This window comes from Mytilus trossulus, chromosome 1, assembly GCF_036588685.1.
Source record: "Mytilus trossulus isolate FHL-02 chromosome 1, PNRI_Mtr1.1.1.hap1, whole genome shotgun sequence".
Lineage (NCBI taxonomy): Eukaryota > Metazoa > Mollusca > Bivalvia > Mytilida > Mytilidae > Mytilus > Mytilus trossulus.
In genome coordinates this window covers 31,515,682-31,534,610 of record NC_086373.1, presented here as the reverse complement: position 1 = coordinate 31,534,610, position 18,929 = coordinate 31,515,682, and the positions used below count along the sequence as shown (strand labels likewise).

At 32.4% G+C, this 18,929-nt stretch overlaps 1 protein-coding gene across 1 annotated transcript; it reads left to right on the top strand.

Moving 5' to 3' along the window:
* Positions 1–211: 211 nt before the first annotated feature.
* On the top strand, positions 212–16,860 carry LOC134721489 (UDP-galactose translocator-like). The gene is made up of 3 exons (XM_063584547.1): positions 212–475; positions 8,278–8,624; positions 10,118–16,860. The coding sequence occupies exons 1-3, from the start codon at positions 352–354 to the stop codon at positions 10,766–10,768; spliced, it is 1,122 nt and encodes a 373-aa protein (XP_063440617.1). The 5' UTR covers positions 212–351; the 3' UTR covers positions 10,769–16,860.
* The last annotated feature ends 2,069 nt before the right edge of the window (positions 16,861–18,929 follow it).

Below are 18,929 nucleotides of genomic sequence, written 5' to 3'. Positions count from 1 at the left end.
AGTCTCTCTAGACTTATCATAAACTTTCATCGAAAATAAACAGGAAATGTTACTTTTTTAAGCAGAAGCGGAATCGGCTCAGTAACTCTAGGGTGCTTTCGTTGAGGTTCGCGTTGATAACAACTGTTACCCATTAATTATTTCTTAATTTGAAGCTACTCTAGGGTGTATTGAAATAGAAACCAGTCTATACACACTGAATCCTGTTTCCCGATCCGTTATACTTATGACGTGGTCCGCTTTACCTGTGTTGACAACTCAGTTGGAAAAATGTCACCTGCTGCCGTCTATACGCGTTGACCGAGTCGGAGCCAAATCGATTTGTAAGAACAAGATATTTTGATCCGACAAATGTCACAGACTTGTCAAACAGAAACACTGCTGTCTACGTCAGAAACTACACAAATCAATATGATAAGTAACGAGAAGACTCGGGATGCTGAGCTTGGACTGGTTGATGATGCGAAAGTTATAGGTAATGCAAAACTTAGAACCTGGATACTCAGGAAATGAGAAAGGCTACACCGTTAATAGAGATTCAATTGTAATCAGTCAATTTACAAGCCCTTGAAATTCACTTAGGTTTATATATGTAAATGTGTAGTTCACGTGTAAATGTAATTTAATTTTTATTAATTGCAACGTTGCAAACGACATGACCATAAACTCTGTACTGTTGCAGAGAAGGCAGTTTCAAAAGGCACTGGTAGTAGTCAGTCTCAACTTATAATAAGGATTTGCACACTCAGCCTACCTCCCCCTAAAAAGCCTACCCCCCCCCCCCCCCCCCCCCCCCACCAAACATGAGTATCAGTTGAGTACAAATGAGGGATATTTGCATGCAAAAAACTTTGACTTTCATGTGTATCATTGCATGATGTGTCTTGCTAAGAACTATAGTCAGTCAATCCTGCATCATGCTAAGATCCCAATAAGACCCACTTTCAGCAGTGCCTGATCAAGAAATTTTCACAATGGGAGACCAAATGTTAACCTAAAAAAAAAAAGGGGGGGCAGCAATGAGCCCTCCCCAAATCTACCTCTGCAAAGTCTTAATGTCTGTAAGGCAATTCATCTGACTTTGGCATCATTATTGATAAGTAATCCATGATATGTTTATGTGGTCTGAAGTCAGCATCTGAGGGATACATGTAGGTCAACTGTAAACAAACTTAAAAGATGTGCTTGTATGACTGGAAGGTTCATTATCGGATGTCTGTTTAGGTTTTTACTGTTTTTCAAAAACTATGAGATATATGCAATACATGTAGATCAGCCATATGAATATATTTGTTGCAAATGTCTGTTCAGCAGGGTTCCATCTGACATTTACCAAAAAAGTACCTTGACCTTTCTTTGTGGCAAAGTGAACAATATACAATGTTTTGGTTACACAGTCATTGTACATGTATATACAGCTTCACTGGTCATTTCTGACTTAAAAAGTATAAAGTAAAATATTTATATGTAGTTTAAAACATTTTTTTGATACATTTATTGAATAAGACCATAATTCAATTCTTTTAAAGATTTAAAATTTACAACACACATTTGTATACAATGTGTTTTTATGTTAGACAAGAAAAGGTTTTGGTGTATCAGTAATCTGCCAAAAAAACATGAGTCCCTCCAACAAGGGAATGTATACATACATATTTTTTTAGCATCAAAACAATTTCATGTAAACATTGTTAACAAGTTTTAAAGAGATATGGCTCTAACTTATACTTGTTTCATTTGTTTTAACATAAAACACATTTAACACCAATTTAAAAATAGATTAATCAGATACACATTGACATTGTGCATAGCTCACCATTCATGCACACCTTAATATCATTCATGCACACCTTAATATCATTCATGCACACCTTAATATCATTCATGCACTAATGTGGATCTGTATGAAGATGGCCTTGGATTAACTTTGAATGCTTTAGAAACAAAGCAAGACTCTTTTGATATTTAATTTTCTTATATTACACGTTTTTATTGAGGATATTAGATTAACAAAGAAAGATGTGTTTAAATCCCATAAGAATTGACTGAAAGCTATCTCAAATGTTTTTAATCATTCAAATAATTTGAAATGCTGTTAATATTTGAGGATCAGAAGTTTTTGTGAGAATATGTTTGTTTATCCATCACTCAGTAGTCCATCGATATATCATGTCCATGGTCATGGAGGTGCAAGTCCACTTTTTTCTGTAGTTTATCACAATATCCTTTTTTCCCATTAATTTGAGCAGGAATCAAATTAATATATATATATAGACAGACACTGAAAACTGAAAACAGTTATAATACGATGAAATAGCTGTTTAAAGTGATATTATATTCTATGATAAGCTCTGAAAACAACAAAAATCAATTATTTCTTATAAATTTTCTAAATTGCCCTTTGCAAATTTTAATTTTGATCTTTTCTTAATAAATGTCATGTACATGTTTGTGTTCTTTGCTTATAAAATTCCCTCTTTTTTGTTATTTTATAATTTTCTTAACAAATTCCATCAAATGAATTATCAATAAACACATTGTGGAAGATTACTGCAATTTGATTACCCTTGGGAACTTACAATGCCCATGGCACAATCTTTTTCTAACTACTAGCGAAAAGAGAAGGTGTCAATAACCACAAGAGAAAATTTTTTGTATAAGAAAAATGTAGAGGTAGAGATATAAAAACAAAAATTCTCAATTATTGGCACTCAACTGGACTTGTTGCCCTGGTAGAATGTTTCTTTAACAATGGAGATTGACAAAAAATGAATATGTTTTAAAAGTCTGGAATTATAGGTAAGTCAATCCCAGATAAATGTCTGTAATGAGTTTGAATAATGTCGGATGTACGTAATTGAACAAAAACAAATCAGTAATACAGAAACATATCTCTTCTGAGTTTAATAATGTTTAATGGATCAAGGTTCAATGACAGAGATTAATGTATCTTTTAGTTTAAAAATGTCTACTATTGTCGGGAATACGTGAATTAAGGAATAAAACGTTGCATGTTCTAATAATGTAATCGATCTATATAATGCCCAAGTATACAAGTGACACGTCACAAAGTCTTGACGTTACAATATAAGACCTAAGTGACATTCCCGCGGTGTGGTCGCGCCGTATTTACAACATTCTGGGGGCCGCAAAAAGTTAAAATTATATTACAATACAATCTCAAATGTGAATAAGAAATTTCAAATAAAAAATATTTACGCTTGAAAATTAAAGTCTCTATGTATAGAAAATAATAACTGTCTTTGTATAGTAGTATTCAATTTTGACACTTTAACACTTTAAAACAATTAACGATTCACAGTTCATATAAAAAGGGGTAGTTTACAGTTCACATCCATTCTGTATCATCTCGATTTGAAGGCAGATTCAACCAATTACGGATTCTTTCACCAGCCTTTACACTTGCTTGACGTCTTGGACGAATGTCTTGTGTGGTGCTTTGTTCACATGTATCGTCTTTCTCCGTATAACATGTAATTTCGAGCGGATATAGTTTCACTATCGGCCTTGTAGTTTCGGTATTCTTCATCTTTATTTTAGCGGCACGCACAAATCCATCGTTTCCTCGAATTAGTTCAGTTACAATGGCCATTTTCCAATTGATTCTCGTTGACTCATCGTGCACAAGAACAACGTCGCCAACTTTAATTTGTTCATTGTTGTTTCCATATGCTTTGTGGTATTCCCTCAATGATGTTACATAGTCATTTTTCCATCTTGTCCAAAAGTGTCTGAATAATTCTCTTTGTCATTCATTTTGTTTTGTAAGTGATGAATAGTCCATAAACATGGGTTCACTGTTGTCCTGTTCTGAATGTGGATAAGATAACGATCTTATTTTTCTACCACATAAGAGGTGCGATGGAGTAAGTGGTTCACTGTCGTTGATATTCGTTGAGGTGTATGTTAGTGGTCTGTCGTTCATTACACTTTCTACTTCCGTAACAATAGTGCACAAGGTTTGGAAATCGACCAATGATTTTCCGAGGACTTTTTTTAACGTAGTTTTAGTTACTGCTATTAGTCTCTCCCAAAATCCACCATACCAGGGAGCACGATTCGGAATAAATCTCCACTGTACACCTAAATCTGCGATTTTACTTTGTACATTTTGCGATTCAATTATTTGTTTGATTTCTTTTGAAGCTGCAACAAATGTCAGAGCATTGTCCGTTATAACAACTTTCGGTGTAGACCTGCGACTTGTGAAACGGCGAAAAGCTTGCATAAAACATTCTGCTGATAAATTCGGTAAAACCTCTAAATGTACTCCTCTTGTTGACGCACATGTAAATAAGCACACGTATGCCTTCGTTATATTTTTGTGTTCATCCCTTACATGCAGTGCTCCTGTAAAGTCAATACCGGTCACAGTGAATGGCGGTGCATCTTGAAGGCGTGCTTTGGGTAAAGGCGGCGGACCGGGAGCCTTATACGAAGTTCCATTTACTTTAAGACATGCAGTACATTTACGTAAAATCTTATTAACAAATTGACGAATACACGGTATCCAAAAGTTTTGACGTATATGCGATATGACACTACTAGTTCCTGAGTGTAGTAAATTCTCGTGTGCATCTCGCACTATCAACTTTGTTAGCTGTGTGATTGCTGGTAACAAAATAGGAAATTTGGCGGACTCGGGAATTGGTGCATTCTCTATCCTTCCTTTACATCGAATAATGTTGTTGTGATCAAGAAATAAATTCTGGTCACGGCACCAAAATGTCGGGAATACGTGAATTAAGGAATAAAACGTTGCATGTTCTAATAATGTTATCGATCTATATAATGCCCAAGTATACAAGTGACACGTCACAAAGTCTTGACGTTACAATATAAGACCTAAGTGACGTTCCCGCGGTGTGGTCGCGCCGTATTTACAACAACTATAATTGGTGTATGGAATGATTGTAAGGTGTACATGTCTAGCTGACAGGTGTCATCTGACCTTGACCTCATTTTCATGGTTCAGTGGTCAAAGTTAAGTTATTGAGGGTTTTTTTTCTTTTTCTAATACTTTATGCATTAGGTCAACTATGGAAATATTTTATGATCTATATGTCGGTTACGCAGGTTTTATTTGACCTTGACCTCATTTTCACGGTCCATTGCTAAGTTTTAAGTGTTTGTGTTTTGGTCTGTTTTTCTTTATTTATAGGCAATAAGTCAACTATATTTGTTGTATTGAAGAATTGTTAGCTGTACATGTCTGCCTGGCATGGTTCATCTGACCTTGACCTCATTTTCATGGTTCATTGATCAATGTTTCATTTTCTTGGTTAATGTTGAGTTTATGTGACAGTTGTGATAAAGCTTTATATTTAGGTCTATCAAGATAGTATCAAGGATTAGTAAAGAAGGTGAGACATTTCAGTGTGTGCACTCTTGTTAAAGGAAAGTAGTGATTTGGTCCAGCTGAAAAAGGTTTAGAATTAGCAGTGAGCACTTCGGTCAAAAAGCTGTCAAAAAATTTCAAGACGCCCTAAACATAAAATTGTTCATACTTTGAGTTAGAGCTGATGAACTTTTCTATAATTTTGAAATAATTTGTCCCAAAAGTAGTACAACACACTGTAAATGTTTCATTAAGAAAGCGCAGGTGGGATCTTTTTTATTTTCATTTATGTTCTAAAAGAGATGCACTACTAAATAATTGTGGTCTCGGACCACATGCTTCATTAGGTAAATGTATCAAACATCATGCATTTTGGATATGTAATTATCGGTTGTTGCAAGTTCTTATTACACATCACTGCTGCCTTTCAAAAGTCAAAGAATGGCAATAACATCTCTGTAAATGGTGTAATCCTTTGCTTTGATTTCACAAGTGTTTTGAATTTTGTGTCATAAATTAATATGTAATATTCCTACTTTACATTTCATTATGTTTGTATTTTACCAATTTGAATTCACATTAGCATACATACTGCCGATACTGGTATATATGTTAACACTGTCACACATCTTAGGTCATTTACCTCTTCTAAAAAAATTGGATCTACTTCCCATCTGCCTGAAGTCAAATGTATATATAATGTTTAAAGTTCCCTACAATGTATGAATGATAATTGTACTTTATTCATGCATTAATATTGTTTTAAAACCATTAGCATATGATAAATCTAAATTTCAGTAAAACCAGATTGATAGAAATAACAAAATTGATACCATTGACCCATATGGGTGTATTTTGCAAATAAAATTATTATTATTATTAAATTAGTGAGCAGTTAGATTGAGTAGTTAAAATCTTAGTTCAAAAAGAAATTCCATGTGATATGTATTCGTTGTGTATATCATTTTAGGTTAAAGTCATGTAAATTCTTATGCTAATGTTGTTAAGAGTCATTTTGAATAATTAATAATTACACAAACATGTCTTTTTTCATTAAATTTAACACTGTACTTATTAATATTAACAGTATACAAACAAAGAAAACATGTGTCAAATTATTCATGTTGAATGTAAAAGTTAATTATAAAGTGTTCATGCATAAAGAAATAGGATGTTGCATGGGTAAATATTTGAAGGCAAATAAAAAGATAACTTTGTACATCAGAATTTCACTCACTCATTTATAGTTACATGAACATTAAAAATGGAATAGGAATAATTTTACTTTTTAGACAGAAGTCTTTACAGACAACAATAAGGGCAATATGAGCAAATTTTGTATGTCTATTTTCAATGAAATTTTGTATAAAATGAAAATTTGGTTGATTGTATAGGGAATCACTGAAGCATGACTGGAGCCCCCCCCCCCCCCCCTTTTTGGTCTGTCAGCCCCCCTTCCTTTTTCCCCTCCCCTCTTTGTGAAAAGTGTGTCCCTTTTAGGAAAAGTTCTGGATCCACCACTGATCAGACCTGATCCTGTTAATTACTACATGTAGGTTTTGTATGATTTGACTTGATTTTGATTGAACAGATTAGAATTCTTGTAATGTACTGGCCATGGGTTTTGAGTAGACCTTAATTCATGTAACATGTGTTATATATGCTCTGGGTTGTCATGGTTTTGAGGAGACTTTAATTCATGTAGCATGTGTAATATGCTCTGGGTTGTCATGGTTGTGAGTAGACCTTAATTCATGTAACATGTGTAATATGCTCTGGGTTGTCATGGTTGTGAGGAGACTTTAATTCATGTAGCATGTGTAATATGCTCTGTGTTGTCATGGTTGTGAGGAGACATTAATTCATGTAACATGTGTAATATGCTCTGGGTTGTCATGGTTGTGAGGGATATATTGTTGTATTCCACAGTTTCAAAGAAAATATGGAACTTGAGCAAGATATCTTATCTTTTATTTGCCTTTAATAACAAGTATTAAGTATTACTTGTTATTAAAGGCAAATATATTAAATCGTTTTAAAGTGCACAAATTCAACATTAAGCAATTGATTCAAAGTAAAATAAATCTCTTTTGTAAAAATCTGTTTGAGACTGATACATATGGTAATCTGAAAACCACATTATTTATATGAAAAGATGTCAGAACTCATAATACGAATTATTACATGTACATGTTAAAGTTTGCAATAACTTTCATGTGTTTTTGTATATATACCCAAAATGATGTAAACAAATTATAAAACATCTTTTTTCCTATGAAATTGCTGTACATGATTCTTTAATTTGTAAGAGGCATATAACGTAGCCCCTTGAACAACAAGCACAGTAGTTACCATACTAATAATATGTTCAAGTGTTCAGGATCATACCATAGGTGGATCCAGGGGGGGCTTGGGCCCCCCCTATTGTGGTAAAAATTTGGTTGATTATATAGGGAATCACTGAAGCATGACTTGAGAGAGCCCCCCCATTAGGAAAAGTTCTGGATCCGCCACTGCATACTGTGCTACAAAATCTGAAAAATATTTCATATCAGTTAAAGCTGCTTCCACATTTTCATACTTTAAAACAGATGGTCCTGACAGATATGTTCAGGCTTCTTTTAAGACAGTAAAGAATCAATATTATTGATATACTAAATCGTCTACAAAATGTAGGGTGTATATAATATAGATGTAAGGTTAATTATTATTATTAGGATACGATATGGAACTAAAAACTTAAAGTGTATATTATTCTGACCATTGAAAACACCAAGCTATATATAGCTAATAGTTAAGGGAAAGAAACAATAATCAGAAATTATTTTTTTAGAAGGTCATTTAATAAAATATGATTTATTCTGACTAGATCATTTTATTTCCTTGTAATTTAATCTCAAATAATGTTTTTTTTTCAGCAAAGCAACCAGAACCCAGTCCAATGTTGAAGTACGTAAGTTTGGTATTGTTGGCCCTCCAAAACACCCTACTTATCCTGACAATGAGGTATGTTAGGACTCAAAAGGGAGACATGTTCATGTCTACTACTGCTGTTGTGATGTCGGAAGCATTCAAAGTATTGTCATCGTTAGGAATAATACTATACCAAGAAGGAAGTTTTCCCAAATTTGTCCAGCATCTGGTTGATAATATCATCAAACAGCCAATGGATTGTGTGAAAGTCTCCATTCCATCCATTATATATGTGTTACAGAACAATCTACTGTATGTTGCTGTGTCTAATCTGGATGCTGCCACCTACCAGGTATGTTTAGTTAAGGGGGTCTTATTGGGGGGTTCCGATCCCGGATCCTGCTTACTGTTTTGTCAGATTCCTGTATCCCGCTTACACTATGTAAGCAATTCTCATTTTTTTGTCATTTCCCGAGTCCCGCAAGACCTCATTTCCTGTTTTCACGCCAAAATAATTTGACTTTCACGTGTTACGCTTACAAAAAACTCGGCAATCCTGTGTCAGGCTTAGACCCCAATGAGACCCACAAATAATACTTTAGAACCTAGTTAATGAAAAGATGTGGTGTGATGTGTTTGCAAATGAGACAACTCTTTGCATTAGATCAAGGGACACAGAAATTAACATCTGCAGGTAAATGTAAGTGCTTCAACATTTTCAATAATGAACAAAACCAAATCTGCATAGTCAGCTATAAAATGTCCTGAAAGGACAATTGTAAAACATTTCTAACAAGAAAACTAATGGCCTAATTTATATTTTAAAAAAATGAACAAAAAACAAATATGAAATAGAGCAAAAAATGTCAAGAACCACTGAATGTATACAGAGAGAAACATATAGCTACATTTTTTTTTAAATTTTGGTGATCAGTATACATGTAAATAACACAGGAGAATTCCTAAGAGGAATATAATATTAGTGCTCTGTTAGCGTGTTTGATTTTGAACAGAATATTTCTATTTGACTTCCTTATTAAAATTAGAAAATGAAATGAATCTTTAGATTAGATTACATGTTTTTTATTACTTACTAGTAATTTCTTCTTCTTAACACTTGTATTTTGAAAAATTGATGTGTCTATTTTGCACATAGTATGTTTCCATAGACATGATAAAGTTATAATTTTGACAAATTTGGGTGCAGCAGTGCATTCAAATTGCTTGTGATAACTTGTTCAGAATCTATATGAATAAAAATTGCTTTCATGGATGTGGGATCTTGTCAATATACAGATATCTTATTTTAATAAGAATATCACTTTGAAAATATGTATGAAAAATGTACATTCATGTATGCCATGTGTGTGTCATATGTTATTCAGGTTACATGAGTATTAATAAAATGTGATAAATGTAAAATATTTCAGAGTTATATAAGTCTGACATAGGCATTAAAGGGATTTAACTCTTTAAAATTGCTGGAATGTTTGTGCTAGTAGTTCACTTCATTAATTTTTAAACTTTTCACTGATTGTTTTGATTTGCGTTCCCATGAAAGGTTAAGACCATTAAAGAGCTTGCCAGACCTCATGTTATGATTTGTTATTATTTACATATATACAAATTCAGAAGTTTTGAATGCGTTGAAGGATGTAAATGATGCTTGACATTTTTGTGGTCAGTCAGCTGATGCTGTCTTTCTAATTAGTTTGGAATATCTGCCTACAAGGTCAAGGTCATCTATACTCATAGGACCTCTTGTTTAATTTTTAGAAATAAGACGTCTGTGTTTACTTATACGAAAAATCATTTGGTACAATATCCATGCTTTTTCTTTTTCAGGTTTCATATCAGCTTAAAATCTTAACCACAGCTGTTTTTTCTGTGTTCATGTTGAACAAACAAATTTCCAAGTTGCAGTGGACATCACTGGTCATTCTGTTTATTGGTGTGTCAGTTGTACAATTACAGCCAACAGAATCCAAACAGAAAGCCCCACCAGCGGTAGAACAGAATCCAATGTTAGGCTTCATCTGTGTTGTCATTTCATGCTGTATGTCAGGGTTTGCAGGAGTGTATTTTGAAAAGATTTTAAAGGGAACCAAAGGATCAGTGTGGTTACGAAATGTACAACTCGGAGGTCTGGGTGTTGTGATAGGATTAATTACCATGGAAATTAACGATGGGACAAAAGTGACAGAAAAGGGATTTTTCCATGGCTACCATAGTATTGTGTGGTTTGTTATATTTTTACAATCATTTGGAGGGCTTTGTGTAGCAGTGGTAGTGAAATATGCTGACAATATATTAAAGGGTTTTGCCACATCAGCGGCCATTATTTTATCATGTATAGCATCTATATACTTTTTCGATTTCACATTAACATTGCAATTTTCACTTGGTGCTTCTCTAGTTATGTATTCTGTTTATATGTATAGTAAATATCCCGTTGGGGCCTCTCCTTCAACTGATGGCAAGGTCAATATCAGATGAATCTAGTTGACCTTAGTTGCTTTTAAGCTTGATTTTAAAGTAGGAGTACAGGTATTCACACGATAATTGAAATTATTCCTCTATTATATACATGTACTTTAAAATATACTGTTTTACGTCATCCGACAATCAAAAATGGAGGTATTATACTTATTATCCTTTTGTATTGTCACTTCCAGTTATAACCATAAAAAGTATTTATGGAAAAAAATTGTTGTCAGAAAATAGATATTGTTCAAAGCAATTGTTTTCTGTTTTATAATTCAACAGCTTTATTTAATACTTAACATCAATATGGTATTGATTTGGCAAAATATTGTTTAAAAGTATTAGTTAAATATCTTGTATTAATACTTATAAATCTTTTCCTGCACTGTAAACCATTTATCCAGTAATTACAAATGATATAAATGATATTAGGAATATGTGAATAAGTTTAACTATAACAGATACAAGATTCTAAAAAAATGTATTGTATTAAGAAGGTGTCCATGGAAAAAACAGGCAGTGGATGGCACATGACATATTTTGTTTTCAAATTTTGTTCATCTATTTCATATCACAAAGTCATTCTTTCTCAAAGTTTTAATTTTGTTTTTTTACTAACTGCAACAAATAAAGAGAAAACAAATATATAGAAAGCACTGATTAGATTCAATGAATAGGGGAGATAATTCTTCATTTTTTACAAAATTTTGTTGCATTGATAGTGAACTTTAAAATCATTTTCTGAGCCATCAACTGTTGATTCAAAAATATCTTTGACACATATATCCTTTGTATGATATAAACATTGCATTGGAACCAAAAATTCAGTGGGGGAAAAAATTATGTTGCGCCACCCATATCATAGGATTTGCCTGATATTTACTTGGACAGCCTCTTAATATGTTACACGGACTAATCTTTAACATTTTGCATAAAAAGTATTTTTGTAACTTTAAAAAAATCATTACTTATTTCAATATTTGCATGTACAGTTTACAAACATTAAGGGTAGAGTTGTCTCCCTTAGTATATCTGGTAAAAGCATAGAAAAGAGAATTAGATTTAATCTGACCTATTTCTTTTACAAGAAAACTAACTTACGCCTTCAATGTGTTAGTTTATCAAGTTTATTATGTCAACTTGACTATTGTAATACATGTTTATTGATTTCAATTAACAGACGCAAAATGAACGCAACTAGATTTTGTACATGTTCATTGTGTAATGTACAGCTGTATAAATTATTATATATTGACAGAAATCTCAGATTGTAAAATACATGATTAGTGTATCAATAGGTGATATATCCTATCCAATCATTATTAGTCCCATTACTATTGTTATTATTAAATTTTATTGTTTATTTTGGTAATATATACACATGTATTTATTTGTTATTTCTTTTCTTAAAAAAATATCATGGTTGAATATTTGTTTTTCAAACTGTCAGATGCCATATATAGATCTGTTTTAAAATGATATGTGTTACTGATCAGATTTGAGTATACTTAGGGCTATTCCAGAAAAAAAATATATGGGGATGTGGGGGGGTTGGAAGACAGTTTTTGTCAGTGCTGACCCGCCACCCAGACAATTGTAATTGAGAATTAAAGTGCATTATAGTGTGAAAAGTTGCTCTGATACCCATCACCCATGTATTATTAATACAGTGTGCCTTCCAACAACCCCCATACATTATTTTCTGGAATAGCCCTTACTTTTATAATCATCTTATGGTGGTTTAAACAATATTTACTGTAAATTCAGAAATTATTGTGAGTTTTTTTTTAAATGCAAATAATGTAACTGTGCGAGTATCATAGGAATAAGAGCTCCCTTTCTGATATCTGATACATATATTTGTATGCTGTTTTTCCTGAACTTGCAATAGTCAATCTTGCATTTTCATTCATTCTACAAAAATCACAATTATAAATGCACTCAAAACAATTTCTGAGTTAACATGTACAGTAGTTGGGTTATTCACAGAGTTCGCGAAAAGTGGGGGTCCTCAGGATTTTACCACCAAAATTTTACATACATGAAGGACAATTTTAGTATTTTTCAATACAATTAATAGTGAGGACCAGCAGATTTTCTTCAAGGTCCACCAAGGAAAAAAAGATGTCGCAAACTCTGGGTTAAATTGTTAAATGTACATGTAGCTATTGTAGAGCAGTTGAATATATATAACTACTGAATTATTTGGGTTAAGTCCTTTCTTGAAACTTAAATCATGGTGATATATTATTTGTTTTGGAATGAGAAATGCTTTATTGAGGGTTGAAATATACAAATATAATCGAATTTGGGTTTAAATCATTGGTTAGTTAATTTTTAGTGAAAATGAAATGATTAATGAATATTTTTATTGAGATCGTCTTAAATCATTGCATCCCTGTTAATTTAATTTGTCAAATGTAATATTTGTAATTACTAAATATAATAATATTGGGTAATTGCATGAATATTGGGGAATATTGTCCCGAGTAGAATTTTATATTGCACAAGCTTGCGAGTGCAATATATATGTTCTACGTAGGGACAATATTCCCCAATATTCATGCAATAACCCTTTTATTGTATAGCAATATAATATTAAAAAGTAAAAATTGGTTTAAACTAAGATTTTGTCATTGATGACATCATGAATTTTGAAGATTTATTGCACTAGTGCAATATTGGAATTTATTGCACACTAACTTTTAATTACTTTCTGTGGGAAATATTATTTTGCTCTACAATAATATAATACACTATTTCTTGCTTATTTTACTCATGTTTAAAAGTTATATAGGATTAAAGTTTATGTCCTTATTGATGATTAAAAAGGTTTTAATTGTTTTGGATTGATAAAATCAGTGTCTAGACCAACATCCTAAACTTAGGTGATTAAAAAATCAAACACCTCATTCTCATCAGGTTAAATCTTCAGTAAACTATGAATTTCCACCCAAAACACATACTAGACTGATAACCAAAAAAAAACCTGGTTAAATTTTGTAAGTCAACTTCTTTTGAGGCTCCTGCAGGGTAAAAAAAGACCTGCGAGCTCTGGGCTTTTTATAGGCGACTTCTGACCTGAGGGCCTTCTAAAAACGATCTGCGACCTGTAAAATTTGGAAAAAAAAGACCTCCCACCTGTACATTTCCCTTAAAAAGGACCTTTAGACTAATTTAAAAGCGACCTTGCGATCTGAGGGGGGTTTCCTGTTGGAGCCTCTCTTTTCTGGATGTACCTTTATCAGCAATGCTCATACCAAAACATTTAAAAGCCTTGAGGTGGTTTTACTAAAAAAAACTAACGTTAAAGATTGATCGTAAGTCATAAACAATTCAGTATACTTACAATCAATCTAAGTTGTGTTTTTGTGAAATTGACTCAAAGAATGTACATAATTTGAAAACAGTTAAAATTCTAATGTGATATACTTTTGTTTAATCCATTCTGATTGGTTAAATCAAAATATTTGTGGGATATCTACTTAACATTTACAAAAAATAATGCGGTCACATTATAGAAGCTCACAGTGTGATTTATAAATTAGAACTAGTGAATAAATATCTATCAGTGAATTAAAATAGCAATATCGATTGTACGATAAAATTGAGATAGGAAATGGGAAATGTGTCAAAGCAACAACAACCCGACCATAGAGCAGACAACAGCTGAAGGCCACCAATGGGTCCTCAATGTAGCGACAATTCCCTCACCTGTAGGTGTCCTTTAGCTGGTCTCTAAAGTTTACAAGTATACTTTCACAGAAGATTCTACTGTAACAATTTGTAAATTAGTTATCATTGTTAGATATTAGTTCTTTCCAATTTTTTCTTAGGGTGGCAGGTTTAAAATTTCACAATGGTATACTGTTAGGTCTGTACAATAGAGCTATTTCTTAGGTTCAGTCTTGCCAGACTTCTGAATATAAACACTATACTGTTGTGTGTTCTATCCAAGTATATTTGGCTTCATGTTGATGAATTGTATATTTTAGTAGTGGGTAATTTGCATAAAAGGGGACAAATGATTGTAAGGTAATTGTTATAAATGTATTCCTGTACATGTACTTTTAAAATTATTGTGGAATTATTGTGGAATTATTTTACTTCAAAAAAAAACATAAACATATTAAAGTGGGAAATGTATATGAAAGGTGCATATGACAAGTTTTTCAATTCAATTTAAAAAAATTAAAATATCCCCATGAGCAAATTTTATCTTTTCAGAAACAGGTAAAAAAAATTGCCAAATAAAACCTAGAGAACAGCATTAGCCAGAGAAATCATCAAAGTTAGACTCCATGAATATAAATCCTTTTACAGTTAATAGAAATTTATTTGTTTTGGATATATTTGTAATCTGGAAAATAACCATGACTTGAATAAGTTTAACTGATATATTTCTTTTGGTTAAAGCTGGACTGTAGAATTGAATTTGTCAATAAAATGTTAAGATAATTAAAAAAAAAGGGATAGTGTTGTTCTGAAGTAGGGATTGTCAAATTGAATCACTTCAGTGTGAGTTCTTGCCTTCATGTAAAAACTATAGTCCCTTAAAAAGTTCCAATAATAACCAATTCAGTTATTGTTCCTGATTCCTGGTTGATAGTCCCTAAAATGTGTGAATTATAAACAGGTAAACAAGCATGCCTGACAATCAAATGAAAAACATCCCTTAGCAACTAAATGTAAGCTACAACAGGACCACTGTCATGACTTCTTTGTAAAGATGGACATTTGCTTTCTTGATGAAAAGAAATACTGACTGCACTGTCATGTATTATAAATCTCAAGCTAAACTGTTCACTTTCTAGATTTCATAGCATAAAAGTTTGACAGCTGTCTATATTAAGCTCAAAACATAACAATGGCTTGAAATATTTTATGCTTTGTATAGCATCTATAAAAAAATACTTGGCTTTTTTTTTAGTAGTTTACGTCTTGTTTCATTCTGGTTTGATTTTTCCCCCTCTTGTTTAAGACATGTATAATTCTGTTACCCAGACACCATTTACACATGTTACATTTGGTTGAATATTGTTATTAAAATTATTGATGAATAATGCAGTTCATATACTTGATATTTCTTATTTTTTACGATCTATAATTGAGTTGAAAAGACCATATTCGAAACCCCACAAAATGTCTGTTTCTTGAACATCATCTTTTGTTCATTTTAAAAAATGGTGCTGTTTGTTTCAAAAACTGTTCATCTTGCTGCCAGATTATTCTGAAGTTAAGCCACCAGGATACTTAATAAGGAATAAAACATAAAAATTGCAAATCTTGAAAATTTTATTAGAGTAGTTTGAATTTTATGTTTTCCCATTGTTGTATTTTGCTGCTGCCTACATAGAGCTTTAATCTATATTTCAAATGTATCAGTTTTATGGCATCTAATTTTATTGTTTTGATTGCCAATGTATATTTAAAGGTATTATATTATAAGGCAAAAAGAATGTATCAGTTTTATGGCATCTAATTTTATTGTTTTGATTGCCAATGTATATTTATTGGTATTATATGATAAGGCAACAAGGATACACTGTTTCAATTTTAACATGACCAGTAGAATATTATTCCCTCCTTATTGTTTCTTTTCAATATACAATCAATTGAATCATCTGTGTTTTGTTTTAAGGGCAATTGACAAGGTGACATATGTTAATTTATTTGTTATTGATGACTGTAGGTTAGTATGTAGTCTAGATAGGTTTGTTTTTGTGGTACAGGTTTTGTTTTTTGGGTTGCTGTCTTATGATTCTTAACAATGTATCCCTTATCAATTCTTAGAGCATAATTTACCTATTTTGACTTAATGGGAGACCAACTTTAGTTTTAAAAGATAATTTCAAATATTTCAGCATATAGTAATATTTTTTTTCAAATGTAACGTCAGTTGCCTAGCACATCAATTTTAAGTGTCATGGTGCATGCATAGTTCAACATATAGGTTATTATTATAGATACTGTATTATAACATAAATGAAATATGATATCATTATTGTTATCATGTTGTTAAATATTCCATATTTTGGGAATATGTTGGATATATAGTGCATTTACTGTACCGAGGGACAATTATGCAAATAAAAGATGTTTTTATTATTACATTTGTGTTATTTATGTCCAAAGAAAATATATTCACGATAATGGTTCCTACACATGCATCATCATGATAGGAGAAATAGCAATCATACCAGAAAGTCCTTGATAACACACCAAATGTATTTGAAGTGTAGATTCTCTGTCCCTTTTTCAAAGTTGACCATAAATCAAGTATCTTTTTTTGTCAATATATAAATAAAAAAAAAGATGCTTTATATTTAAGTACCAATGAGACAACTCTCCATCCAATTATTGGCCGAGGTATGGTCTTCAACACAGGGCCTTGTCTCACACATCACTTCAAGCTATAAAGGGCCCAAAAATGACTAGTGAAGAACTATTCCAGCAGGAAAACCAATGGTATACTGTAAACCAACTTATTTTCGCGAATACTTTATTTTGCGTTTTACCCTTTCATGACCAGTTAGCGGCTATTTAATTTCGTGATTTTCAAATATTCTTGAAAAAGTTTGAGAAGGAAAGATCCACCCTTTACATATTCATGATGATTTATATTGGCGTTATTCTTATACTCGCGAAATTAAATCGTTCGCGAAAATAAGTTGGTTTACAGTTATCTTCTTCTTAAAAGGAGAAACAAATATTTTTATGAACAAACCAACAAACAACAACCGCTGGAACAACATGCTCTTATGTATTTCCATATCAAAACTATAAAATGGGTTCGAGTGTTACAGGCCTTTTTCAAGGTAAATCCAGAAATGGGTGTGGCGCACTATTTTTTGACATGTTTATTCTATATACAGTAGCAGAGGATGTTAACAACTGCATTATCTCAATCGGTTTCTATTTTTAAACTTTAATTTTTCATCGCATATTGCTATCACATTGGCTGCGTTGTCCAAATACTTTTAGTTTTCCATTCTAACTTTAGTAAAAGTGACTAGAAATCTATGAAATTTAAACACAGGGTTTATGACCACAAAAGGAAGGTTGGGATTGATTTTGGAAGTTTTGTTCCCTAAATTTTAGGAAAGAGGGCCCAAATAAGCATTTTTTTGGTTTTCGCACAATGACTTAGTTTATAGTAAATAGAAATCTAGGAAATTTTGAATCAAAGTTTATGACCACAATAGGATGGTTGAGATTGATTTTCGGAGTTTTGGTTCTAACAGTTTCGGAATTAGGGGTTAAAAAAGGGCCCAAATAAGCATTATTCTGGGTTTTTGCACAATAACTTTAGTTTAAGTAAATAGAAATCAATTGGAGTTATCTTTCTTTGTATAGAATAGTAGTTTAATCAACTTAATCATTGTTTTATACAATATACAATGTATTATCTATACTATTAAACGAGAAGACCTCATTTTGGGTCAATAAATTAATCATCATGCCTCTGTGTCCTATGGGTACAGTGCATAATCGCATTTGTCATCCATTCACATGATTATTCAGATTGAGTTATTTTGGGTGAAAAACGAGAAAAAAGACCTCCGGATATGTTTCCGTCATTTGGCGAAATTTTAAGTCAGATTAGACTTCCGGTTTGCGTTTTTCTGTATACTTTGAACATAAATTAATACTATGACTACAGTGTATTTTCTGTCTTATATCCGTCATTGGACGAAATTTAAGTCAGATTGGACCTCCGGTTTGCGTTTTTCTTTTTACTTTGAAACACATACATATACTACGAATAAAGTGTTTTTTTCTGTCTGATATCATTCCAAGTTTACTATCCACGGCAGTCACAGGGTTTATTTAATAGAGAGGGTCTGAATAATATATCAGTGACCGCTGTGGATCAATTATTAAACTGAGAATTGACTGTAATAAGAAAATACACTTTCAGGATGTCTGGAACGAGTGTTTTTAAGATCGAAATTTCAGGATTGACCATTTCGGGATCCGGGATTTCTTTTTTCGAATTTCGGGATGTCGAGATATTTAATTTGTATAATAAATTCAGAACCTCGGGATTTTATTTTTTTAGGCCAGGGATATTGGGATCAGGGCCCCTCCGCACTGGCGGATCCAGAAATTTTCATACGCAGGGGCCCGTTGACTGCCTAAGGGGGGCCCGCTCTGGTCATGCTTCAGTGAT